We start from the raw sequence: 27,494 nt of genomic DNA, 5'->3' as shown, positions 1-27,494 counted from the left end.
GTAACAAGAACATTTCCCAGGACATAGACATATCTGATATTGAAATTCCTGTTAATCTAACTGCACTGTCCAATTTACAGTAGCTATTACAGTGATATAATATAATACTATTGTTTGAGGAGAGTACACAGTTTTTAACATGAAAAGTTATTAATAAACAATATTTGGGTCGGTCTTGATACAACATTTTGAACGTTGAAAGGTTGAACGTTGAAAACATTTCCCAAATCTTAACATAAACCATTAGTCAAATTAATCCCAGAATTGGTTTATAAACTCAATAAATAAAGTAATGACTTACCTGCTGAATTCAAAGATACAACACTAGACTAAACTTCACTTGCGTCATCTTTGTGGTTTTGAGAGATAAACATGGTAATGCTTTCACGTATTGCACATAAAGGAACAATGTTAGATTAGACATGATAGAGTGCTTGCTTTGTTATCCAACTGATATCCTTTCTGTCATCCTGTGAACCCCATTCATTGCTGCTCGCAGCTATATTTTGATTTGCATTCTGTGTTTACTTGTTCATCCAACTACTGAATGTTGAGATGCTGCATTTTGGTATTCCTGAACATAACTTTCCATTGGTTTGGCATTTTATTATGGTAATGAATGACAACCATTGTTTAATACTGAAATAGAGTATGTAATACGTTTTTCTTGCCTGCAGGGATATTTGGCCAGAGTTTAGAGGACACAGTCCAGTATGAAAAGAAATTTGGCCATCGCCTGGCACCTCTTCTGGTGGAGCAGTGTGTGGACTTCATAAGGGAACGAGGTCTGGATGAGGAGGGTCTCTTTCGGATGTCAGGGCAGACTAACCTGGTAAAGGATCTACAGGAAGCCTTTGACTGTGGGGATAAGCCTCTATTTGACAGGTAGATGAAAGGTCATCTACATTTCCTGTTACTGAATACAAAATAAATGCTGTTGTTCAGCCGAAAGTAGAAGTGGTTGTTGACAATAGCTGTGATAGCGTATACACAGTACGCCTACATACTGTATATCCTACGCTAAATCCTTCAACTACAATACTGTAGGCCACTAGGCCTTTAGCATTTGGATATTGTGATTCATAGTTAGTAAGGCAACTTTAGATAACTATTTGGTGCCCCGTTGCAGTAACACTGACGTCCACACGGTGGCGTCCCTGCTGAAGCTCTACCTCCGTGAACTGCCTGAGCCTGTCGTCCCTTTCTGCCAGTATGAGGACTTCCTCGCCTGTGCTCAGCTGCTGGCCAAAGACGCGGAGGTGGTAAGAAACACTTTTCTACACTAGTTCTTATCATGTTAGTACTCACACTATGACGGAAGCCAAAGAGCCAAACTGCTCTGTCATTGGATAAAAAAACAGTGTTCAAGTACATTATGTCTGTGTGAAGAAACAAGAGCTGTTGAGATACTGTATGTCATTCTCAGGTTCTCGTCTTATCTTCTTAGGGTGTAAAAGAGCTGGGAAAGCAAGTGAGCAATCTTCCTCCAGCCAACTACAATCTCCTGAAGTACATATGCAAGTATGTCGACAAACATCCAACTCCCGTCCTTAGAAGATCACAGTTATCTTATTTTATCACAGTCACATTTTCATATCTTTCTAATTCTGTTCCGCTGTGCCGTGCCTTTCTTTAAAGGTTTCTTGATGAGGTCCAGTCTCACGCAATCAAAAACAAGATGAGTGTACAGAACCTGGCCACTGTATTTGGACCAAACATCCTCCGGCCTAAAATGGAGGACCCAGTGGTAATTATGGAAGGTATGAACTCTCATTCGTTTTATATCCTACTGATGTTAACAGGCACGGTATTAATCATCTGATACTTTCCTGATATTTTTTCATTCAAATGGTTGGGAAGTAGGATGCAGAGTAGATACGGTACATCAGTTTATGGAAAGTAGAGTACCGAAACACTTTACTATTGCATGCTATCTATTCATGACTCATCTACTCTATGTCCGGTTCACAAAACATATACTAATCCAAAGTAGAACAGTATTGTACAGTATGGTTCCTTATACCTTTTTATTGTTTCCTGTAAAGGGACCTCCCTAGTCCAGAGCCTCATGACCGTACTGATCAGTGAGCATAAACGTCTTTATTCGGGGAGGGGGGAGCTGGAGGTCCCTGTTCCCCAGTCAGAGGTGACCCTCCAAGGCCAACAGCTCCAGCAGCACAGCATCGGTGGCTGGATTTCTGAGGAGGACCTCCAGAGCTGTCCCACCAACCCCAACGAGGACCTCGCCTGCAGCAGCGCCTCTTCTCTGGATGTTAAACTCTGCGCTGCCACCACCCCTCCACTCAGACTCGCTCCTTCAGGGAAGGGGGAGACGGTGGTCAGCCCCAGCAAGCAGACCAAGAATGTTCCCTCCTGGAAATACTCCTTCAAGGGCTCCTCCACGCCGCGTCCCCCTCCTCAGGCCAAGCCGGCTGTTTGCGCGGCTGACGTCGGCGCGTCCTATAGTGGAAACTGGCTGATGAACGGGCTGTCCTCTCTGAGGAGCCACAGGCGCACCGCCTCAGGGGAGCGTGTCAGGGACTCCACCAGCTCTTCCCAGAGACTGTCCACCTATGACAACGTCACCTCTTCCTCCAGCATGGGCAGTGTCCCTAGCGTAGCCAGCACACCTTGGTCCACCTCCTCCTGTGAAATCGCCGCACCTGACTCAGGCAGCGAGCTCTCAGGGCCTAACTGTGGTAACAGGAAGGGTCTAGGGGAGTGCCAGTGGCAGGAGCTAGCCTTACCCCAGCACCAGGGCCAGATGGGAGGCCGGGAGGAGGAGAGAGTTGGAGATAGGGTCTCAGAGCAAGAACATGACAGTAGTGAAGCCATGGAGCTGTGTGTTAGCAGTGCAGGCTGCAGTGACAATGGGAACACCATAGCCAATATATTGGTGCCATCCATCTTGACGCCGGAAGATCTTGACGGAGGCTCCAAAGTACTTACCAGCCTGGTGGAGGGTCTGAAGGACGAGCTGAGGAAACAGAAGGTGGCCTATGAGACCATCATCAAAAAGTAAGTCTGCAGGCAGCAAATCAGTCAACAATCTTACTCAGGTATTGATGAGAGCCGGCTCTACAGTTGTGTAAATCAACCTACGTATGTACCCCCTGCAGGCTGGAGGAGTCGAGTGCTGCTCTGTGCGCTCAGATGGAGCGCCTGGAGCAGGAGATGGAGCAGGAGAGGAAGAAGCAGCGCATGCTGGAGATCAAGCTCCGCAACTCAGACCGAGGCCGTCACGATGCAGAGAACAGGAACCGGCTCTTGGAGAGGGAAATGGAGGACTTCTTCTCCACTCTGGGAGACCTAACTCTGGGAGCAAGGACCAGCAACATTTAATAGCCCTGGTCATAGACTTCTATAGTCTCTTCCCTCAGCTGAGTGCCATGAGTCTGGCAAGGGAGACTAAGAGGTACATAGACTCAATGAATAATACTGCATGTTGTCCAACGCAGGCAGCTGCATCTCTATCTTTCCTCAGGCCTCTAAGTGTGCCTATGACTACCATGAGTATCTATCTGGTGACAAAGCCTCGGTCCTTGGTTTTACTCTGGTCAACTCTGTCCGTATACCTTTAATGTAAAACAAAGGGGTCAACTACTATCATTATGACTGTACAATAATCACGGCTTTGCCTACTACAGTACACAATGTGCAAATACAACAATACCAAATACTCTGCTTATAAGGTCCAGTGTTGAAGCCGCCATGACGGTTTGGGGCACATGAAGCTGACCACTGCCCTCAAAGAAACAATTCAAAGGTATCCCGGCTGTGCCTTCAGGGACTTTTAGAATTTAAAAAAGAAAATGGTGTGTGCTTGTCCAAATGGTTCATGTATTGCTTAACCTTTAATTTATCACTACTATCCCCAGAGTTACTTGCAGTAAGGTGCCAATAGTTCATTGAATGAAAATGTTGAAACAGAATGTACTGTATGCTTCAGTGAATGTAATGTGTTGTTGATCAAGCCAGCTCTGTAAATTGAGTGTGAATTAATTATCAAAACATTGATATAGATTTGAACGCATAACAATTATATACATTCCCCCAGATAATTCTTATGCGAGCGTTGCATGTGGTGAAACTGTTGCTAGAATCCCCATTTTCAGCAAATGATTACTGCTACTGTTTAGACATGTCTGGAGGCCTGAACACGAAACATGATCTGGTTCCTGAAGTCCCCTATAATCGTTTTTTAATATTGTGACAATGTGTATTAGTTTCAAGGCAATGTGACTGTATTTTTTTGTGTTCTTTTTGCATTTCATACAAGAATCACATGACTAATGTTATCCGATGACCCCTTTCATATGCTGTTCCTATGCTTACGTTTACAAGGTGGTGTTTTGAAAGACTTGGACTGATTTAGACAAGAGTCTATTGTTTATATTCTCCTCAAACGTAAACTTAGGTTAAATATTTATAGTCTTTGATTAAGATTCGAAGGTGCTTATTTATTATGAATCTACACACTTGTAATGAATGGCATTATGGCAATATGAGCAAATAAAGATGACCCGTGTCATTTTGTGAGTGATGCTGTATGGGTCAGCATGCTTGTGTTCAGTTCATCTTACACTTAGCACTTGGTGTGTACTCATTGTACCACCAAATTATACAAAATCTCAAGATCGCGTACAAAAACAACCTGCAAATGCATGACTCAAATTGTGTTTATTTTATTTGCAGTACATATTTATTTTTTTATTTTGGGGGGGTATCATCAGATCCCAATGCATTTATTCGAGTAGTGCACTGTTCATTGGCTGTGGTCCAAGACACACAGAGCCAAGAATTCTTAACTACTTGCATGGCTGGCTTCACTAGCAAACATAACAAACCAGCACCATACATATGACTTTGTTTTTAGGTATTACTTATCTTTTTAAAACTTTTATTTACCATTATTTGGCCTTACCGATCAAAATCTATTGGCCACGCATGATGTACTCCCTCTCTCTGCTCCCTCTGGCCACAGATTGGACTGGTATAGGACCGATTACGTAACATGACTAGATTAAAGTCATAGAGAATCATCCTAATTCATAAAAAAAAAGGAAAACATGGATTGACAGTACCAAACATTTCTCTACCTTCAGAAACATACAAACTAACATGGGCTAGACCCATCACTTAGTTTACTCCTAGCACATCTTGCGGAAGGTATTGCACATGAACTGTAAAAAAAAAAAGTTTTTTTTTTTTTTAAAGGAAATGTACATAAACAATTATCTTTACTTCTAGGTGAAGTATTCATAATGTACAAAACTAGAAGTTTCCTAACATTGACAATAGTACACTTTCAAATAAATAAATAACGGAATCTGTATTCACATGTCTTCAATAGCTAATCATGTGGGCAACTAAGTATCCAAGAACTTATTGAAATTTAGTGAGGTAGTTCATCAAAGCCTACTTAAAATCATGATGATACTTTTTTCCCCCCAAGAGATGTGATACAAAATCAAAAGAAAGTCTACATATTCCAAATGTATCCCCAATAATGCTGGGCTAACAAAATTAAGACCACTTCAAAATAACAAAATAAAAAAATATCTCGTCTTGATGAATTATGTTCTTGTGTTATAACACAGCTTCTATAGATAGATCTCATTGGCTGTCATTCTGCTTCCCCTTTTCCACAACACGTTATGTTGCCAAATAATCCATGAGGTTTACATTTTACATTCTGAAATGACTCTATTTAGGACAGGAATTATTCAACACCACCACATAACATCTACACTGCCACAGCCACAGTTACCATTCAGCGCAAATACATTTGGTTTAATATAAAACCGAGGAAATTAGGCAAAAGAAATCTTCCCTTCTAAAATCATCAAGCACATTCTCATTATGCAAAGTAAAGCCGCAAACCGCACATGCCTACCAGTGATTGTTATATTAAAAAATAAAATAAAAAATTACTTTGATGAAAGACCTACCTAAAACTGCCCCTTTCTGAAACTATTTCAAATGTATATTATGTGCTAAAATATTCTAAAGCATACATCATCCGCTTGACAGAATGTAGTCTCCAACTCCAGGGTCATACCGATGCCGTAGAAAAATATACAGTGCATTTTTTGATAACGGCCTCAAAATGTGATTGACTTATTTGTGGAAACTACTATAGTCCTTATCAGAAACCATTAATGACCAACAGTATACACACCATGACGACTACTCCTCTTCCTAGATACTCAGGAATGAACGATTGACAAACTACAGGCACTTTTCCCTTTTAAAAGCAAAATCATTTAAAAAAAATACACTGGAGGGACATTATTATTGCATACAGTTCAGAATCATTGACTACCTTGGATTTCGTGGTGGTTCAGTAATTATTTTGTGAAGTACTGTACTAAGCTTAGTGTGAAATAGATTTAGTGCACACATGCATACACCTTCTGCAAAGGGCTTAGCCAATACCTTCTCTGAGACTCATCTTATTACACTCATCATTTTCCCAATCTGAAATGTTCAATATGCAGCACGTTGGCAACCGTAAAGACAAAATCATTCAGGTACATTGATATTACATGAATAAAATGAGATCCAATTTTTGGGGGGTATATCGTTTGTTTCTGCGCTTGCAGCCTGCAAAATCTCCATCCCTCCGAAGACAATCAGCATCACCACATACACAAGCCCTCTCTACGTCCACGTTTGGACTGAACCGAAGCGCAGTCTTCATAGGACTCCTCACAAGTCGTGTGTTCTAACTAGTCACATCCCATTTCTCACAAAGCTTCTCAGCATACACCTGTACAGTAGTGCCACTGCCATCTTTCTCTGTCCTAGTGTTTAACATAACCCAACTGTCAAAGCAAAAGCCACCTGGAGAAAAGAACAACTGTTGAATAACTGACCAGAGCAGAGGAAGAAGTGCCTTCAGCTCTCGTGACAAAAATTCTAATGATCTTCTGAGCTGTTTCCTGTCTGGACCTATCGGCATCCTTTTGATCATATACTGGAATACCCATAAAATATGAAAAGAAAATTCGGGCAAACTTTTTTACTGAAAAAAAGAAACACAACATTTCTTCTCTTACCAAAAGGAAAAATGGTTTAGGAATCAAACAGCATTTTGAGATATTTTAAGACTAAACTAACAAAGAACAAAGAGAAAAAAAAGAAAGCTGTTTCATCAACTTGAATTTTTTTACAAGGAAGTAGTGACCACAAGAGGAAAACAGTTCTAAAGTTTCTCGAAATTCAATCCAATGGATATACGCAATAAAACACAAAATCCCATATGAAATGGGCAAAGTAATATTACTATTCTGAAGGGGAGTACTAAAATTAAACATCAATTAAATGATAGTTGAAATGGCTTACTGCAAACTAAAATTGAAAAAAATATATTTACCATAAAATCTGTACAAACTCATTCAACATCAATATGGCCAGTTGAAATAGCAGTATCTTGAAATAAAAGTTGATGAAACTAAAAACAAACAAAAAAAGCTTTGATAAAGCTTTTACAGATGTTCTCAAATTCTCACCAGCGGTCAAAACCACAGCGCAGTGAAGTCATTCTCAGGTTAAAAAAATATTGATATGCCACAATAAATTACAGCCTGGACTCAAAAAGAAAATAACTCAAATAACTCTGTAGCAGTAGTTTTCGGGGAAAATTATAAAGGATTAAAGAAATCATTTAAAAAAAGGTGAAACTGGCCTAAACTCTACACCATTGAAGACAAGCGGAGGGACCGGTGGGACAGGGCCCAGGGCAGGGTGATAGTCATCTGCAGCAGCCCAGTGGGTCCGTGTTAGAGGCTGTCTCCAGGCTGCTGTCCGTGTCGGAAGCCAGGGTGGGGTCGGTGGACACATCGTTGACGGACGAGGACGATACAGAAGGGTACTGCTGGGAGCCGCTGCTCACTGCTGCACCTGTGCTACATGTATGGAGAAACATAGAAGGGGCATCAAGTCAGACTTGAACCACAAATGACTTCTGGTTAGGCTATGACATTTCAGCAGACAGAAAAAGGGGAACGTTTCTTGAAGAAATGAACATGGTCCTTCAAGTCGGATCTGGAGCAGAAGCCGATTATGGGCAGAGAGACAGTGCCCGTCTCAATTTGTTCCTACCACAGTGCACTAGGACCAGTTTTTCCTGACCACGGGACCTGACCAGGAAAAACACTGGGCCAGAGTTATAAGCTATAATCAGGGCGCGAGTGCTCATTCCCCATAGAGACAACGCTCTAAACTAACCTAAAGACGCTGGCTGTCCCCGGATCACTCCATTCTTCGTTCTCTCCTCCCAGTCCTGGACCTCCATGTATATCAAATCTGTGATGGAACACAACATTTGGTAAAGAGAGCAAGTACAGTAGCGACTTCCGATAGATTCACCAAAACGCTCAGGTTTTCCAGAATTCCGGATTCAGGAGGGAATAAGGAGGAAATCTGGGAATCCGGGATTTTGGAAAATCTGGGAATTTTGGGAAAGTTGGAGAATTTTGCAACCTTAGACAAGCGACATAAACCTAAGAAGAGCATGACAGACCACAACACAGCAAGCATGGTGTGACACGGAGTCGACACTTGAGAATAGTCAATAAACAGGGCTCTGTTAAACAGGGCTCTGTCAAAAATCATCAGACCAGGAGTAGATTAGACAGGGAGGAAGGCAAAGGACACACCACACACTTTAGACAGGGATTTGCTGGACAAACAGACACACACACAAAGGAGAAAAACCTTCATAACACTCAAATATTCATATTAAATGTCCCACAAGTATATCGTGAGATGTAGATTCTTAGTAGAGTAATGTGCACTTGTAATGTAACATAGTGCAAACATTTATAAGTGCTCGGTGTATGCGTCAAAGCATGGGAAAGCAAAATGGCTTTGCTCTCTCTACTGTACCTTTCCACTCCTCCACTGTGTGTTCCCTCTCATCCAGCTGCTTGTCAGTGATCAACGGTGGGGGCTGCAACAGAAACGGGACAGAGCATACTGTAATTTTGGTGACACGGCGACTGATGACCTTCTCTTCACTTGGCTGAGTCACATTCAAATATGTGCAAGGCGCTGCCGCACTGCTGCCAAATCTACACGTCTCAAGGCCAATTTCTTTTCTCCCGTTTTGAGGAACTGGTGAATGACTGAGGGGAGTGCAACGTCTCATTCAACACCCACACACTGCACGTTAGCCGAGGTGGAGATTTCGTGACTGAAGGAAAAACAGGCTGACACATCCAAGTGCAATCTCTGTGATGACAACCTGCCTGTCGATGGAAGTCAAATCCAGAGCACCTGCTTTCAGCGACGGCCTGATAAACAGTCAGAGACGTTTATCATCTGATGTGGCCTAAGCCTTTGGCAGGCAGGCAAACTCACAGGGCTTTCGTGGTCACTCTTACTGTGAACCACAACTAAATGTGTTTTTTTAGAAGCATGCACACACGTTAAGACACACACAGAGTAGACCTGAAGAGTCATGTTATTATCTAACATAAGAGTAGACAACACAAGAACCACCCCTACACGCCCACATAATGAGCAAGTAAGTGCTTACCGCCTCCACTTCAGTTGGATCATACCACACGTTGATGTAGGGGTGCTGGAGAGCCTCGCTCACAGAGATCCGTTTAGATGCATCTATTACCAACATCTTTGATAATAGGTCTCTGGCTTGACTTGCTGCGAGGCAATTAAGAAAAATGTAGAGAAATTAATGGCATGGGCAAAGTCGACTCGGCTGACATTCACTGTGCTGATAAATTAGTGTAGTGTGCCAGAATAGAGTCCCTTAGTCAAACATGATCAGAATCAAAGCAGAGTAAGGCCTCAAACCACTACATAAAAGACTGCATTAATCATCATCATCATCTAACTTGACTACTTTCTGTGGAATTAACAATTGATGACATAAGTAAGTCGGACTCTATTAGTTAGCATATATTAGAGAAAGTGTTAGACACGTAATGTAATTATACTTAGCAAATAACTGTCTATAGATTCAGAATATTTTAGTCATACAAACATGTAGGAGACATTTTGCATCTCACAACAGGCACCTCACAATGACACACAATACTGCAGTTTTCATGCTTTGGGGTGTCCCACAGGGGGGGGTGCTCTCCCCGCTTACCTTTCAGTTTGTTGTGCTCCGAGTCGGCTGGGAAGAGGACGTCGGGGAAGAGCTTCTCAAAGGTGAACCCGGCGTAGCGGGGTCTGTTCTCCACATAGGTCCTTACCGACTGGTTGAGCTTCATCAGGAACTCCTGACTGGGAGTCCCCAACTGCTCGATCACCTTGTTCCACTGATCAATATCTGACGTTCCAACATGTAAGAAAAACGCTGCACAGGGCTTTCAGAGGCTTTTCACAAGGGGGACAATTGACAAAGTTTGGGGTTTGTAGTTAGTATAAAGAAATCGGTTGTCGTGGAGAGTTATGGACACTGGACACATGGAGGAGGCTAATTTCTTTCACTGTTGCTTTTGTTGAGCAACTGTGATTGAGTAATCAAGGGAAAGCCGTTTGATATTCTCCCATCAGACAGACACACAAAACACTGAAAACAGAAGCGAAAGCCTCGTTGTGGGACTGTATAATGAGGTGAAGTGATCAGAACAGTTTTCCCTTCAGTTGAAACGGCCTCCGAAAGGTACAAACCATAGACATCGCATCATGGTATCGGTCCCATTATGGAGTCTGTGAGAGTACGGGCAGCACCATTGAGGTCATCTCAATTTTGAAATAGTGAATGTTCTTCTTCTACTAGTTGTATGAGTTGGCAAACAATCTGAAAGGGTGCATACTGCCACCTAGAGTGTTATTTGAACCGGTATAAGCCAAGGTTGGTGATTTACTTCCATCTGAAGTTATAGAATGTTTCCTCACAAGTGTAATTAATTGGCTGATCCCTCCTGGTGACCTAGATGGAATTATTTGATCCTTCCTTAACCCATAGAAAGTCCCACCTAGTTGACTACTTCAAAATGGTGGAAGTCCTCAACAGCACTGCCAATACTGAAACGGGCTTTTGGGCACTAGAGTCCTCGATCTATCTCTACGGTACAAACCCATTCACATGTACCCAACGGAAATGAATTTGTATGCAGAAGTAGGACTGTCTCAGCACCACAACACACACACTCTTTCACACACATAACAAACAAATTTGCACGCACATGCATACAAACTCACACACACACACACACACACACAATGGAGGGACGATGAGGGTCCAGGGAAGGATACGATCTGTGCCTGGGAACAACACACTACCTCGGACCATTTCTGCCATGATGCAGCCAATAGACCAGACATCAACTGAAAAATGAAATGACAATAAAATTAGCATGCAGAACAGAAACAAAAATGAAAAATAACAAAACAAGGAACGACTAACGACGCAGACAAGGTGATGTGTGTGAATGCAAACAAAGGAAATGAGCGCATGCAAACTCTCACGTCAAACCGCGGTCAGTGTCCGACTAAGCAGTGCATCGTGAGACGGCGTGGGCTCTCTGGTTCACTCTCTGGCATATTATTAACCAAAGTGGAAGAGGGCCAGAGAACTGCCTTACACACCACCCTCAAGACTCTCAGTGGGGTAAATGAATACCATCAATTTAATAGACAAAAGCCAATTTTAGATAATTGACAAAAGCTCTACCAGGCCACCATATACAGCACGTAAGATATCCTGTGTTAGGAGAGTGTCCATTTCATATTTTCGGACCAAACGGGCTGTTTATCTTGGAAGAAGACCATCAAACAATAATATCAGGTAAGAGGGTATCTTTTGCAATTGCATTTCCTGGTACAAATTAAAAGAGCAAACCATTCTATTTCAGGTGCTTGATGTGTGAGTCAGAGGTGCTTCAAGCTACAGTGATGGGTGCTTGGGGGATAGATTGGGGGGGTGGGGGGGTAGAAGTGGGTGAGGAGGTGTCAGGCATTTCAGAGGAGAGATGGAATTTCGACAGTTGCTCTTTGACATGAATCTCTGCGTTCCATTGTCATGAGCGAGGCTTCAAAAAGAAACTCGGCGGCGCTTTTTTTTCTCTCGTTCAAATGCTGAACTGAACTGCTGCATGCAGCACAAGGATACAATCCCTTCCTGGAAAAAGGATTTTGTGGCGAACCATTTCTGCCATAATGCAGCCCACAGCCCATATATCCACTAGATGTGTGTCGCATAGAAAGAAGGAGAAGAAAATAAGCAAAGCAACAAGTCAGCAGGAACGTTTGGGACATTTTTTGGTCAAGAGTACAGGGATGCCCATATTTCCAGGCAGTCGAAGTCGAAGTTAAACAACCCCCCCCCGTATTTGAGCACTGAATTTCATTGCTAAAACAAACCGAGTCCAATGATTCGGAGATATCAAGCCCCATCACATCTGCACATAAGACATAGTTGAGGAAAATGTCCATTGAAAAGGCATGCGCACTAATGTGAACGTCGTGCATCCACACGTAACTGGATTCCCACTGACATCTAGTCCAGCTGGACCGTCTCTGCACCGTTTCTGCACCGTCTCTGCACCGCTTCTTAGAAAACACAAGCGCTACATCTGCTGTGCACTGGCTCTCTACACAGGAGGAAAAGGAACCCACCATGCATAGCCAGGCATGCCACCGTCACCTCAGACTGTGACACTGACACGGGAGGGTGGTGGGGCTGTGAAGGTGGGTGGCAGTTAGGACATTGTGGGCCAAGCATGCGACAGGCAGCGTTCCGCAGCACGCACAGCTCTGATGATTGGTCCCTCACTCACCGTTGGCCTGGTAACCCATGCCCAAGATGACTTCAGGGGCACGGTAGTAGCGGGTCACCACGTACGGGGTCATCAGGAGGCCTGTGGCCGCTGTCCTGGCCAATCCGAAGTCCAGGATCTTCAGTGTGCAGTCCGACTTAACCACAATGTTGCTGGGTTTCAGATCCTGAGGGTGGGGTCAGGAGGGGATATGGTTTAGAGAGATGGGATGGGTGGACAACTCTCTAGAAATGTCAGGCGAGGCAAGGCGTGCGTGTTTGTGCGTCTACCCTGTGTATGATGCCCGCAGCGTGAAGATGCTTGATGCCACACAGCATCTGGTAGAGGAGATAGGACAGCCGCTCGTGGTCCAGCTCCATCTGGATCACCTGGCACAGGTTGGCATCCATCAGCTCCATCACAATATAACTGAGGATGGATACAGAGGAGAGGGAAGGAAGGGTGGGTGAGATGACACGTACACTCTCACAAACATATGCATACACAGGCAAACACTCACAGATACACCCAAGGACATGCAAGAATAAACACCGATAACGTCTCTCTCTCTCACACACACACACACACACACACACACACACACACACACGCACACACACACAGGCTGCCTCCTCCGTCATAGCAAAATGGTCTGTATACCCTCAGGCTATGATCTGTTCATTTTGTATTTTTAGCTCCAATCAGGCAGACAGAGATCCTCACAGTTCCTCCCTCCGCTCTGAGAATGAAATCACATTTCGTCCCATGCACTGCAACATACTAACCCATCCGTTATCCCACAATGGACCCCGACCCCCAACTACCATACACTGCGCAAAACAATTGTTGTGTATACTTCCTGCCATTTCAGCACTACAGCCTACCAGGGAACACTGAGCATATACGATATAAAACCAAGGACGACGACGATGTTACTTACACATCTTGGAACTCCTCCAGTGTCTTCTGTGGCGTGAATACATTTAGCAAGCCAATAATCTGTGGAGTTACAAAACGCATCAGTGCATCATGGTTCTATGAGCAGCATATGGAGGGACACCACATTCAGTGCTGACAAACACACCGCATAACGGTGCACTGAAACAGCAGGTTAAAAAACGGATAACGCTACAGAGAATAGACAATTGAACATTTGGGAAAAAAACGTAAACGTTAAGAGCTGGCGTAAAAGCTACAAGAGGATAGCAACATTCTGGAACCATCTCCGTCGTGAAAATGAGACGCATTTTTACAACTCCCCTTTCCACACTTTGTCCTACCCCCTTTTCGCTATGGCAGGTTCAGAGAGAGAGAGAGAGAGAGAGAGAGAGAGGGAAAATAGCTTACGTTCTTATGGTTGACACATTTCATGAGCACCAGTTCTCTGTAAGCTCTTTTGGCATGGGTCTGGTTCTGGAAAGGCCGGCTGAGTTTTTTAATTGCAACATTGCGTTCGAGGTTGTGGTCATACGCTGAGCTGGGAAACACAAAAGAGAACAGGTTTGTCCATACTGCATGGTGCTATCTGAAGAAGGCAAGTATGGCCAAACATCAATGTCTTTCATCCTTTTTTTAATAAAATATGAGGAAGCATGTGAGTTGTTCATACTTTCCCACATCCTAGATCAATATCAATAACGGGGTTCAAGTGATTGAAGCCTAATACTGGACCAATGGCATACAAACAACCTGCAACAGCTTATAACATATCACATTGACTTCCAATGCCATTTTTTTTAAAGCTATCAAATGGTTATGTTAGATCATGTTAATTTCCAACGTAACACACGCAGTTCTAACATAGCCACTTGATAATGAGTACTGGGCTACAACGCATCTCTTCTTCTGTCTAATTCACAGCTCCGTCTACTCACCAGACAATTCCCTGTGCTCCGGAGCCAATGGGTCTTAAATTCTGGTAGCGCTTCAAAACCGTAAACGTGGAATCACCGACATCTAAACTGTAAAACTCCTTTTCGCGCTTATTCCGATTCATGGTGAAATCTGGACAAAGTGTGTATTTTGGGCATCCAAGTGGAACTTCTGTCTCAAGACCTAAGAAAGAAGGAGAAGACAACAGGAGGATAAATCAAATCAAAGTACTAGCATTTCATCAGCTTATTACCTGGACATTCCAAGCCATAGTTTTGTTTTGGATTGATTGACAAAGGCAGCATTGAGAATTTGATTGACATAGGCTGCATTGAGTGTAAAAAGCAATGACATTTGGATCATTTACAGTGCATTCCCCTTTTCCACATGTTGTTATGTTACATCCATATTCTGGTCAAGGCTTTCGACTCTGTCAATCACCTCATTCTTATCGGCAGACTCAATAACCGTGGCTTCTCAAATGACAGCCTCACCTGGTTAACGAACTACTTCTCAGATAGAGTTCAGCGTGTCAAATTGGAGGGTCTGTTGTCCGGACCTCTGGCAGTCTCTATGGAGGTGCCACAGGGTTCAATTCTCGGGCCAACTCTTTTCTCTGGATATATCAATGATGCCGCTCCAGCTGCTGGTGATTCTCTGATCCACCTCTATGCAGACGATACCATTTTGTATTCATCTGGCCTTTCTATGGACACTGTGCTAACAAACCTCCAAACGAGCTTCAATGCCATACAACACTCCTTCCGTGGCCTCCAACTGCTTTCAAATGCTAGTAAAACTAAGTGCATGATCTTCAACCGATTGCTGCCTGCACTCTCCCACCTAACAAGCATCACTACTCTGGACGGTTCTGACCTAGAATATGTGGACAACTACAAATACCTAGGTGTCTGGTTAGACTGTAAACTCTCCTTCCAGACTCACATTAAGCATCTCCAATCCAAACATATCCGTTGCCAAACCTACTGGCTCCAGGTCATCTACAAGTCTTTGCTAGGTAAAGCCCCACCTTATCTCAGCTCACTGGTCACCATAGTAACACCCATCCGTAGCACGCGCTCCAGCAGGTATATTGCACTAGTCATCCCCAAAGCCAACACTTCCTTTGGCCGCCATTCCTTCCAGTTCTCTGCTGCCAATGACTGGAACGAAATGCAAAAATCACTGAAGCTGGAGTCTTATATCTCCCTCTAACTTTAAGCATCAGCGGTCTGAGCAGCTTACCGATCACTCTACCTCTACACAGCCACACCTCATCCTCATATTATTACTTACCCTCTTGCACCCCAGTATCTCTACTTGCACATCTATCACTCCAGTATTAATGCTAAATTTGAATTATTTTCACCTCTAGGACCTATTTATTGCCTCTTTCCATAGTCTTCTACATTTGCACACACTATACATAGATTTTTCTATTTTTCTTTCCTTTTGTGTTATTGACTGTACTTCTGTTTATGTGCAACTCTGTGTTGTTGTTTTAGTCGCTCTGCTTTGCTTTATCTTGGCCAGGTCACAGTTGTAAATGAGAACTTGTTCTCAACTGGCCTACCTGATTAAATGTCCCACAGTTGACAGTGCATGTCAGAGCAAAAACTAAGCCATGAGGTAGAAGGAATTGTCCGTAGAGCTCCCAGACAGGATCTGGGGAAGGGTACCAAAACATTTTTGCAGCATTGAAGGTCCCCAAGAACACAATGGCCTCCATCAATCTTAAATAGAAGAAGTTTGGAACCATCATGACTCTTCCTAGAGCAGGCCGCCTGGCCAAACTTAACAATCGAGGGAGAAGGGCCTTGGTCAGGGAGGTGACCAAGAACCCGACGGTCACTCTGACAGAGCTCCAGAGTTCCTCTGTGAAGATGGGAGAACCCTCCAGAAGGACAACCATCTCAGCAGCAATCCACCAATCAGGCCTTTATGGTAGAGTGGCCAGACCTCAGTAAAAGGCACATGACAGCCCGCTTGGAGTTTGCCAAAAGTCACCTAAAGACTCTCAGACCATGAGAATCAATATTCTCTGGTCTGATTTAAACCAAGATTGAACTCTTTGGCCTGAATGCCAAGCGTCACGTCTGGAGGAAACCTGGCACCATCCCTATGGTGAAGATTGGTGGTGGCAGCATCATCCTGTGGGGATGTTTTTCAGCGGCAGGGACTTGGAGACTAGTCAGGGTCGAGGCAAAGATGAACGGAGCAAAATACATGATGAAAACCTACCTCCAGAGCGCTCAGGTCCTCAGACTGGGGTGAAGGTTCACCATCCATCAGGATAATGACACTAAGCACACAGCAAAGACAACACAGGAGTGGCTTTGGGAAAAGTCTCTGAATGTCCTTGACTGTCCCAGCCAGAACGGACTTGAACCCGACTGAACATCTTTGGAGAGACCTGAAAATAGCTGTGTGGCAACGCTCCCCATCCAACCTGACAGAGCTTGAGAGGATCTGTAGAGTAGAATGGGAGAAACTCCCCAAATACAGGTGTGGCAAGCTTGTAGTGTCATTCCCAAGAAGAATCAATGCTGTAATCGCTGCTAAAGGTGCTTCAACAAATACTGAGTAAAGGGTCTGAATACTTATTTAAATGTAATATTATTTATTTATTTATTTTATTTTAAATTTTTAAAACAGTTTTTGCTTTATCATTATGGGTTAATGTGTGTAAATTGATCAGGGGAAAAAAACATTTCATCAATTTTAGAATAAGGCTGTAACTTAACACAATTTGGAAAGAGTCAAGGGGCCTGAATACTGTTCGAAGGCACTGTACATCGTTTCTCTTCGGCTTAAAAAAAGGCCTTTCCTGAGGTTTGTGGAAGTTCTTTGCTAGCATTTAAATAGAGCAGCTTAAAAAAACAAACACTTTAGTTGCATGCTTGGCTGAGATATGGGGCAGAGCTAGGAAAGTTTCTCACAAGCCAATAGAGAAATCTCACAGCTATCACATCGAGAGTGACTAGAACCACCGTCTGATGCCCATTTGAGCCTGCAGAAATGTTTATTTAAGACTCATTGCTCAGGCAAATAAGTAGGAAGGAGTGAAGCAGGGAGAGAGAGAGAGAGAGAGAGAGAGAGAGAGAGAGAGAGAGAGAGAGAGAGAGAGGAAAAAAGAGAGAGGGAGGGAGCGCTGGATTTGATATGTAGTTACAAGACAAAATCATTACTCAAATGTAGGCCCATTTCCACTGGCTGACGGCCGCACAGTCGACAGACCATTACTTGACCTCCATAGGCCTACACAGTCACATTCCCCCTCCTCTTCACATGAAGGGGCATTCACGGGGGGGGGGTGGGGGGGGGGGGGTCATCCCGGATGAAAGGCATGTCAACGGCCTGAAGCCGTGCTATGAGATGGGGGGACTAAAAAAAAAGGTTTCGAGGAGCTTGAACAAAATGATCTACCGACACAAAAGAGAAATCGCTCCGTGCAATCGTGCACTCTGGAGCAGAATGAACGGCGGCGCAAACAACTGAATGACGATACCTACAGAGGGTCTGTATTGAATGGTATGCGTGTCATTGTATTAAAACAACATAAATTGACACTAGTTTGATTCACATTATAAATGGAAATGTGAGCATTTGCGTCATAATTCGTTTGTGAAAAGCTAACAGGCAGGATAAAAACACTAACACATGCATGCTGTATGCAACAAAGTTTACTAAAAGAAGGAGCCACGGAGCAGTAGACGGTGTATTTATGACATTTCGTCTTTAGCTGTGGCACTCGGATAGATGAGTGGTAGAGAGAGAGCGCATCTCTCACAGAGACTCCGAGAGAAGCTGAGAGAATATGAGAGGGAGGCACTGAATTGTAGCCATGAAGCATGTCGTCGAGGACAACATCACCCACCCACAGGTGAAGGCTACATGTTATGTTGCCGTTTCAAGGTCTCACTCTCAATCACAAGTTCGTGGTCTGGGGCATTTCAGTAAAAATGGGGGCCATTTCATTCACAGCAATAACTGAAGTGCATTTACAATACATGTCTCTCCATCATGCCCAGCTGGTGTCTACATCTAACCTAAATTAATATGACTTCTCACATTATCGGTGGTTTTCACCAGCCTACTTTTCCAGCTAATGAAGACACCGAAGCCCATCACCACTGACCGCAAGAACGAGCAGCGTCAGAATTAGAAGCAATTTGTCAAATACCCCTGGCTGCATTCCTCTGTGACACACCTTAGGCTGGAATGGCCAATGAAGGTGTCCAACATCTTTCAAAACAAAATGCGACAGTAATCTTTTACCCAAGTGTTGTTAACCGAATGGATAGACAGTCGAAGGAAGATATGATTTAACCATATTTTACCATCATTATAATTATATTAATTGCATTAATAGCGATCTTATTATCGATAGACGGGTGTGTCGATGTGACAGCTGCCTGACCATAACACCGTCGATTAATTATTCTGCAGTGTTTTAGGTATATTGGAAGAAATGTATTCGATCCAGATAAACTGACGACATCATCCATCAAAAGTGTTACAATTTTACACAAGCTGCTGCTATATCTCTCACTTGTTTAATAGACGTCGACTTGACGCACTAGTAGAATAGGTAAACCTGCGAACACAAGTTTATACTCCTCAATCCGTGGTAGGCAAATTGTCAATTGCCCATTTCTTTACCGAATGGTGGGCATGTGTTTCATATTTGAGAAATGTAGCATGTCAAATGTAACCAAGGCATTTATGTTGTCAGTATCGGCTGCGGAGATAGGTAGTTGTTACAACGTAACGCGGCAGGTAGTTACAGTCTTGTTACTATGTAGCGTGTTTTATAGCGTCCCGTGTGCGTTTAAATTCATCGCGCATTAATAAGTATCCAATAGCCAGATTTGTTTTAAGGCGGTGCACGTCTTTAAAATTGCAATAGGCCTATAGGCCGAAACTCGACATTATGTTCCAGCAGGCTGGTTGCAGCTATTTATTGTAATTTCAGTGTTCCTTGCGACCCATCAGTGACAATACCCTCCCCCACTGCTAACAATAACATGTCTTATAAAGGTTTCATTTGGAACTCACCTCACTCCAAAAGAACGCGTTCGTAATTCCAAAACCGTCAAACCGCGGTTTCTGGTCTTCAGTTTAAATATGCAGCAGAATGTTTGAATATCTTATAATATTTCCTCGTTAGTAAGACAACCTCTGAGTCCGCTGCGTTTCCTTCCACTGGCAGGCCTGGATCTGCAGAATACATGTGTACTACGTAACCTAATCTTTGCGCTTCCGTGACACAAACAGTTTCTGCTATTTCATACCGATGTCGTCGAAACCTTGCGATGTTTTCCGGTTGCGGATGAGAACTGGGTGACATTCAAGAGCGCAACGCCCTGCAGTGTTGTATAGCCTACCTCCCGCGGGTATTCTCTGATTGTAGTGTATGCAACATTATGCATGACAAATTATAGGCATTTAGGCATTCTACTTCTCATCTCGCCATAATAAACACACGCACTGAGAGCGAGAGAGAGAAAGAGCGAGAGAATATAGAGGGATATGTTTCCCATGCCAATAAAGCCCTTGAATTGAGAGAGAGGGAGAAACCTTCCATAACAAAGCCATACCTACAGAGTATTAACCTGGAGAAGAGCCCCCTAAGCAAGCTGCTCCTGGGGTTCTGTTCAGAAACACAAACAGACCCCACAGAGCTCCAGGACAGCAACACAATAAGACCCAACCAAATCATGAGAAAACAAATAGATAATTGCTTTATACATTGGAAATAATTTACAAAAAAAACTGTGCAAACTAGAATGCTATTTGGCCATAAACAGAGAGTACACAGTGGCAGAATACCTGACTACGTGACTGACACAAAATTAAGGAAATATCTGTCTATGTACAGACTCAGTGAGCATAGCCTTGCTATTGAGAAAGGCCGCAAGATGTGTGACCTGTTGCCACAAGAAAAGGGTGACCAGTGAATAACATACACCATTGTAAATACAACCTATATTTATGTTTATTTATTTGAACTATTTGCACATCATATAGACATAATATGACATTTGAAATATCTTTATTATTTTGGAACTTTTGCAAGTGTAATGTGTATTGTAAATTTTGTATTGTTTATATCACTTTTGTTTATTATCTATTTTACTTGCTTTGGCAATGTCAACATATGTTTCTCATGCCAATAAAGCCCCTTAAATTGAAATTGATTGTGTGTGTGTGTGTGTGTGTGTGTGTGTGTGTGTGTGTGTGTGTGTGTGTGTGTGTGTGTGTGTGTGTGTGTGTGTGTGTGTGTGTGTGTGTGTGTGTGTGTGTGTGTGTGTGTGTGTGTGTGAAAGAGAGAGAGACAGAGAGAAAGAAATAGAGAAAAGAGAGAGAGGGGGAGTTGGCTCTTTAGTCAAACAACAATCACACGTGATTTTTTAAGTTCTCTTTAAAAAAAATAGGCCTATTTTTTAACATACTTTGTGTTAGTAGAACTGAGCAGAACATACTTGTCTCACCTTTCACCTCACTGTTCAACTGACAGCTGGGGCGCGTTCCTCTGCCCAGGCGTTGCTGACTCCTGCCAGATTTTACAACGCCTATCAAGTTATTTATCAGGTAAGGTATCAGCTAACCACATCATATATTATCGCAATCTGTCAATTGATTACACAGTTGATGACGTCGCACGCAACCATTGGTTGATGTATGTCAATTCTGAGCAAGGGAGCGCGACCATTAGTTACAGTTTATCTTGCACAGAGTACTTGGCCACACCAATTGGTTCCTCACTGCCTTGCCACTTGTCACACTGCTGCTGCGTAATCCAATTGAGTTCTTATAGCTGGAGTCTAAAAATAGTCCAAATTAACAGAAACACAGTATGGACATGTAATTAGGTGTGAGTACAGAACGTTATATGCGATGGAGAAATGTGTTATTTCCGCTCTGTCGTGTGGTGGAATTATCGATGGATAGATGAAAAATCACCTGATAGGCTAGAAAAAATTGCCGATGGAGAGCACAGCCACAGGTGGAATGCCATGTGATGCTTGAGGGGATTACATTCGAGCTGCAGGTATTCTGAAGAAATTAAGAGGGACTTCAGATATCGAATGAATTAAGGTAAAGTTTTGGGTTTAATTGGATATAATTCCGCAAAAATATAGACCTACATCTATTCTACACAAATGTGGTATTCTATGAATGCGTAAAAGTTCCGTACCACAGCCTGGTAGGCATGATCTCAACCTAAAGATATGTTATTTTTAGTGAAGCAGATATGTTACGGTGTCATTTTAGCAATTAATTAAATTATTGGGCAATAGATTTTTATATTTTGTGTTTTAAATGAAATGACAGCATACATATAGCCAGTTATCATGTCTTTATGTCCAAATTTAGGTATAAATTGAAAAAAAAATGAATTCCAGTTTGTCTACAAATTAATAATTTATATGTTGGATTCACGTTTCCACCTCAACCAAAATCTCAGTTAAATCAAATTAAACTTAAATTAAACTTAAGTTTGATTTAGGCTTAATCCTATTCTTTAATTTAGATTTTTGGTTGAGTTGGAGATGTGAATCCAACATGACTGATTCATTTGAAAAACAAACTTGAATTAAAGCCAGACTAAGTCAGTGGCACAGATGGAACTATGTAAGCGGAAGATAAATCTCCTTCTAATGTTAAGATTTGGTTCCATTGATAACCGAGCAGTAATTCTGCTTTGAAAGTTGATAAACTTGTAACCTCACTTTAGAGAAAATGGCCCTTGAATATTTTGGTACACCTACTGAAGAGCACTTTGTTGTCTACACCCATTCAGCATTGTTCACACCCGCTTAAGCTTTATCCCCACCCAGCTCTTTATTAAGGATTCAGATGTGAGGCCATGTACTAAACAACCAAAGATTAAGACTAAAGGCTGGTTTATACTAAGGGTGTGTTCGTAAATTCAATCTGGAGTGCCAGAGTGTGCTCAGAGTGCGCTCGTAAACTCATAGCGTTGTCAAATTGTCCGTTCGTAAATCCAGTGTGCGTTCAGAACGCAGGAGTAGGGTTGATCCGAATGTTCTGATCTAACAGCAGTCAAGCACCCAAGCTAGGGGAAAGGAGGATACCTAGTCAGATGTCCAACTGAATGTATCTTCCGCATTTAACCAAACCCCTTTGAACCAGAGAGGTGCGGGGGCTGCGTCTTCGGTGTCCGGGGAACAGTGGGTTAACTGAGCCACGGAGCAGTAGACGGTGTATTTATGACATTTCGTCTTTAGCTGTGGCACTCGGATAGATGAGTGGTAAAGCGGATGAGCGGATGAGAGGCAATCTGTAATTTCGAAGACATTAATGAGTGAGCAACGACGGACATAGGCAATAAAACTATTTGTTCAGCACTTTTGAAATGTACAGCGACAGAATTCAGAACGTGGGCCGTTCTTACAGTGTACTCCCTGTACAACAAGTCAGAACCATAGGATGAATAAAGAGGGCATATAAACAGACAATGAAAGCTCTTACAATATTCAATGATTACATTTCTCTAAAACAGGTTATGGGCAAACAAGCACACACCGGCCACAAATTATGTGTTTACAATACCGCATGGGTGAAAATAGACCAAATTATTAGGAAGTAGATTTAATCTTTATCAAAATCACAACAATAGACAAACACAGTCTGCTTAAACAAATAACACACAAACCATTATACGTTTTCATGTCTTTATTGAACACACTGTGTAAACATTCACAGTGTAGGGTGAAAAAAGTATGTCAACCCTTGCATTTAATAACTGGTTGACCCTCCTTTGGCAACAATAAACTCAACCAAACGTTTTCTGTAGTTGCGGAGCAGACCTGCACAATGGCCAGGAGACATTTTTGACCATTTATCTTTACAAAACTGTGTCAGTTCAGCAATATTCTTAGGATGTCTGGTGTGAACCACTCTCAAGGTCATGCCACAGCATTTTTAATCAGGTTGAGGTCAGGATTCTGACTGGGCCACTCCAGAAGGCATATTTTCTTCTGTTGAAGCCATTCTGTTGTTGATTTATACTTTTGTGTTTTGGGTTGTTATGCTGTTGCATCACTCAACTTCTGTTGAGCTTCAATTGGTGGACAGATAGCCTTACATTCTCCTGCAAAATATCTTGATAAACTTGGGAATTCATTTTTCCGTCGATGATAGCAAGCTGTCCAGGCCCTGAGGCAGCAAAGCAGCCCCAAACCATGATGCTCCCTCCACCATACTTTACAGATGGGATGAGGTTTTGATGTCGGTATGCTGTGACATTTTTTCTCCACATATAGAGTTGTGTGTTCCTTCCAAACAACTCAACTGTAGTTTCTGTAGCACACTGTCTATTGTCGTGACTTAGATGAAGATCAGATCAAATTATATGACAAATTTATGCAGAAATCCAAATAATTCCAAAGGGTTCACATACTTTTTCTTTCCACTGTATGTGCTCTTCAGATATGAGATTGCTTTGTTCTAAATCCTTATTTGGCATCCAATTAAATGTTCTCTTAACCTCTGTTCCATGTTTTTTGTACTGCTTCTCTATTTTTTAGCATATGTGGGGGGTATATGTTGTTGACACTTCTCTGAACTTCATACTTCACATAGAGATGGGATTCATGATTCATTTTGCTGTGTAACACAATCTGTGGTAAACATACAATATTTTCTTCACACCTTCCGCAGCGTGACGTTTCCTGTGAATACTCTAACGACTTGGATCCAACAGTGGTACTCTGCCTTCAGAAAGTATTCACATCCCTTGACTTTTTCCACATTTTGTTGTGTTCAAGTATGACTTGGTGGTGTTCAAGTATGACTTTGTTGTGTTCAAGTATGACTTTGTTGCGTTCAAGTATGACTTTAAAATTGATTCAATTTAGATTATTTTTGTCACTTGCCTGCACACAATATCCCATAATGTCAAAGTGGAATTTTTTTTTCTTCAAATAAATAAGAAATGAAAAGCGGGAATGTTTTGAGTCAATAAGTATTCACTTCCTTTGTTATGGCAGGCCTAAATAAGTTCAGGAGAAAAAATGAGCTTAACAAGTCGCATAATAATTTGCATGAACTCACTCTGTGCGCAATTTCGTATTGAACATGATTTGTTACTGACTACCTCGTCTCTGTACCCCACACATACAATTATCTGTAAGGTCCCTCAATCTAGAAGTTAATTTCAAACACAAATTCAACCACAAAGACTAGAGGTTTCCCAATACCTCTCGAAGAAGTACACCGATTGGTTGATATATATATATATTTTTTTCTCCATGCATTGAATATCCCTTTGAGCATGGTGAAGTTATTAATTACACTTTGGATGGTATATAAAATACACACAGTCACTACAAAAATACAGGCATGTTTTAACTCCGTTGCCGGAGAGGAAGGGAACCACAGGGATTTCACCACGAGGCCAACTTTAAAACAGTTAAGAGTTCAAATCAAAATCAAATGTATTGGTCACATATGTGATTATCAGATATTATTGCGGGTGTAGCGAAATGCTTGTTATTCTAGCTCCGACAGTGAAGTAATATTTTCTAGTTACCCAAAAAACACAGAAATCTAAGTAAGGAATGGATTAAGAATATATACATATATGTCAAAGTGGCATTGGACTAAGATACAGTGGCATAGTATAGAATTCAGTATGTACATATGAGATGGGTGATGCAATATTTACACACAATTGAAGTGACCAAGATAGTATAGAGTGCAATTTATACATATGAGATGAGTAATGCAAGATATGGAGACATTATTAAAGTGGCTAGTGATCCATTTCCTTAAAGTGGCCAGTGATTCCTAATCTATGTCTATAGGTAGCCACCTCTGATGTGCTAGTGATGGCTGTTTAGGAATCTGATGGCCTTGAGATGGAAGCTGTTTTTCAGTCTCTCTGTCCCAGATTTAATGCACCTGTACTGATTTCGCCTTCTGGATGATAGTGGAGTGAACAGGCAGTGGCTGGGATGGTTGATGTCTTTGATGATCTTTTTGCCCTTCCTATGGCATGGGGTGCTGTAGATGTCCAGGAGGGCAGGAGGTTTGCCCCCAGTAATGCGTTGGGCAGACTGCACCTCCCGCTGGAGAGCATTGCGGTTGTGGGTGGTGCAGTTGCCGTACCAGGCGGTGATGCAGCCCGGCAGGATGCTCTCAATTTCCACCTTCTCCACTGCGGTCCCATCAATGTGGATAGGGGGGTGGTCCCTCTTATGTTTCCTGATGTCCACAATCATCTCCTTAGTTTTGTTGACATTGCGTGAGAGGTTATTTTCTTGGCAACTTACTCACAGAGCCTCTTCACCTCTTCCCTGTAGGCTGTCTCATCGTTGTTGGTAATCAAACCTACTACTGTTGTGTCGTCTGCAAACTTGATTGAGTTCGAGGCGTGCTTGGCCACGCAGTCATGCGTGAACAGGGCATACAGGAGGGGGCTGAGCACGCACAATTGTGGGGCCCCAGTGTTGAGTATCAGCGAAGAGGTGTTGTTTCCTGCCAACACCTTTGGGTGATCCATCAGGAAGTCCAGGGCCCAGTTGCACAGGACGTGGTTCAGAACCAAGTAATCAAGCTTGATGATGAGCTTGGAGGGTACTATGGTGTTGAATGCTGATCTATAGTCAATGAACATCATTCTTACATAGGTATGCCTCTTGTCCAGATGGGACAGGGCAGTGTGGTGGCAATTGCTTCGTCTGTAGATCTATTGGGGCGGTAAGCAAATTGAAGTGGGTCTAGGATGGCAGGTAAGGTGGAGGTGATATGATCCTTGACTAGTCTCTCAAAGCACTTCATGATGACAGTTGAGTGCTATGGTGCGATAGTCAATTAATGGCTTTGATAGGAGGAAACTGAGGATGGATAAACAACACTGTTACTCCACAACACTAACCTAACCGACAGAGGTAAAAATAGGAAGTCTGTACAGAATAAAAATATTCCAAAACATGCATCCTGTTTGCAACAAGGCACTAAAGTAGGACTGCAAAAAATATAGCAAAGCAATTCACTTTTTGTCCTGACTACAAAGTGTTATGTTTGGGATAAATCCAATACAACACATTACTGAGTACCACTCTCCATACTTTCAAGCATAGTGGTGGCTGTATTGTGTTATGGGTATGCTTCTAATCTTTAAGGACTGGAGTGTTTTTTTTAGGTAAAACATTTAAAAGAATGGAGCTAAGCATTGGCAAAATCCTAGAGGAAAACGTGGTTCAGACACTGGGAGGTGATTTCACCTTTCAGCAGGACAATAACCTAGAACATAAGGCCAAATCTACACTGGAGTTGCTTACCAAGAGACAATGAATGTTCCTGAGTGGCTGAGTTACAGTTCTGACTTAAATGTAATTTAAAATCTATGGCCAGACCTGAAAATGGTTGCCTAGCAATAATCAACACCAGTTAGACAGAGCTTGAAGAATTTTTTTTAAACAAAGTCGGCAAATGTTGCACCATCCAGGTGTGGAAAGCTCTTAGACTTACCCAGAAAGACTCACAGCTGTCATCACTGCCAAAGGTGCTTATACAAAGTATTGACTCAGGGGGTGTGAAGGGTTATGTTAATTAGTTGTTGGTTTTTTTCAATTTTATTTTCAATACATTTGCAAACATTCCTGAAATCACATTTTCACTTTGTCACGATGGGGTATTGTGTGTAAATGGGTAAGTGTTTTGTATTCAATGCATTTTGAATTTAGGCTGCAGTACAACAAGATGTGGAACAAGTCAAGGGGTGGGAATACTTTCTGAAGGCTTCAGCTCAGTCTTTTAGTATGAATACCGATTTTGTTATCCCTGACTCACAACACCAACAAGGCCGTACAATTTATGGTATAACTGTGATGATGACGTCACCACAAATCA

General features: G+C 42.4%; 2 protein-coding genes across 6 annotated transcripts in view; one reads left to right on the top strand and one right to left on the bottom strand.

Moving 5' to 3' along the window:
• Positions 1–4,525, top strand: part of LOC135523882 (rho GTPase-activating protein 22-like) — a 31,950-nt gene extending 27,425 nt beyond the window's left edge. For 2 of the 3 annotated variants that reach the window (XM_064950881.1, XM_064950880.1), the window contains exons 5-10: positions 678–885; positions 1,130–1,262; positions 1,448–1,521; positions 1,639–1,760; positions 2,046–3,018; positions 3,120–4,525. In XM_064950881.1, coding sequence (XP_064806953.1) covers positions 678–885; positions 1,130–1,262; positions 1,448–1,521; positions 1,639–1,760; positions 2,046–3,018; positions 3,120–3,342 — 1,733 coding nt within the window. In that variant the 3' untranslated portion in view covers positions 3,343–4,525. The remainder of the gene's footprint in view (positions 1–677; positions 886–1,129; positions 1,263–1,447; positions 1,522–1,638; positions 1,761–2,045; positions 3,019–3,119) is intronic. The other variant, XM_064950882.1, reaches the window with a different exon arrangement.
• A 144-nt stretch (positions 4,526–4,669) lies between these two features.
• Positions 4,670–19,881, bottom strand: LOC135523884 (mitogen-activated protein kinase 8-like). Of its 3 annotated transcripts, none has more exons than XM_064950884.1 (12): positions 19,668–19,881; positions 14,612–14,792; positions 14,085–14,214; positions 13,678–13,736; positions 13,028–13,166; positions 12,759–12,924; positions 12,092–12,163; positions 10,121–10,303; positions 9,545–9,669; positions 8,893–8,956; positions 8,233–8,310; positions 4,670–7,905 (listed from the first exon to the last, which is right to left on the bottom strand). In XM_064950884.1, exons 2-12 carry the CDS (start codon positions 14,731–14,733, stop codon positions 7,757–7,759), a joined length of 1,287 nt encoding a protein of 428 aa, XP_064806956.1. In that variant the 5' UTR covers positions 14,734–14,792; positions 19,668–19,881; the 3' UTR covers positions 4,670–7,756. The 3 variants fall into 3 exon arrangements, with proteins under 3 accessions (XP_064806956.1, XP_064806955.1, XP_064806957.1); XM_064950883.1 differs by lacking the exon at positions 12,092–12,163 and adding an exon at positions 11,236–11,307 and having other exon boundaries at positions 19,668–19,879; XM_064950885.1 differs by lacking the exon at positions 12,092–12,163 and adding an exon at positions 11,236–11,307 and having other exon boundaries at positions 7,775–7,910; positions 19,668–19,877.
• Positions 19,882–27,494: the final 7,613 nt, after the last annotated feature.

Source organism: Oncorhynchus masou, chromosome 31, assembly GCF_036934945.1.
Source record: "Oncorhynchus masou masou isolate Uvic2021 chromosome 31, UVic_Omas_1.1, whole genome shotgun sequence".
In the NCBI taxonomy this organism is placed as follows: Eukaryota; Metazoa; Chordata; class Actinopteri; order Salmoniformes; family Salmonidae; genus Oncorhynchus; species Oncorhynchus masou.
The sequence above is the reverse complement of the archived record's forward strand: the minus strand, read 5'-3'. Positions and strand labels throughout refer to the sequence as shown.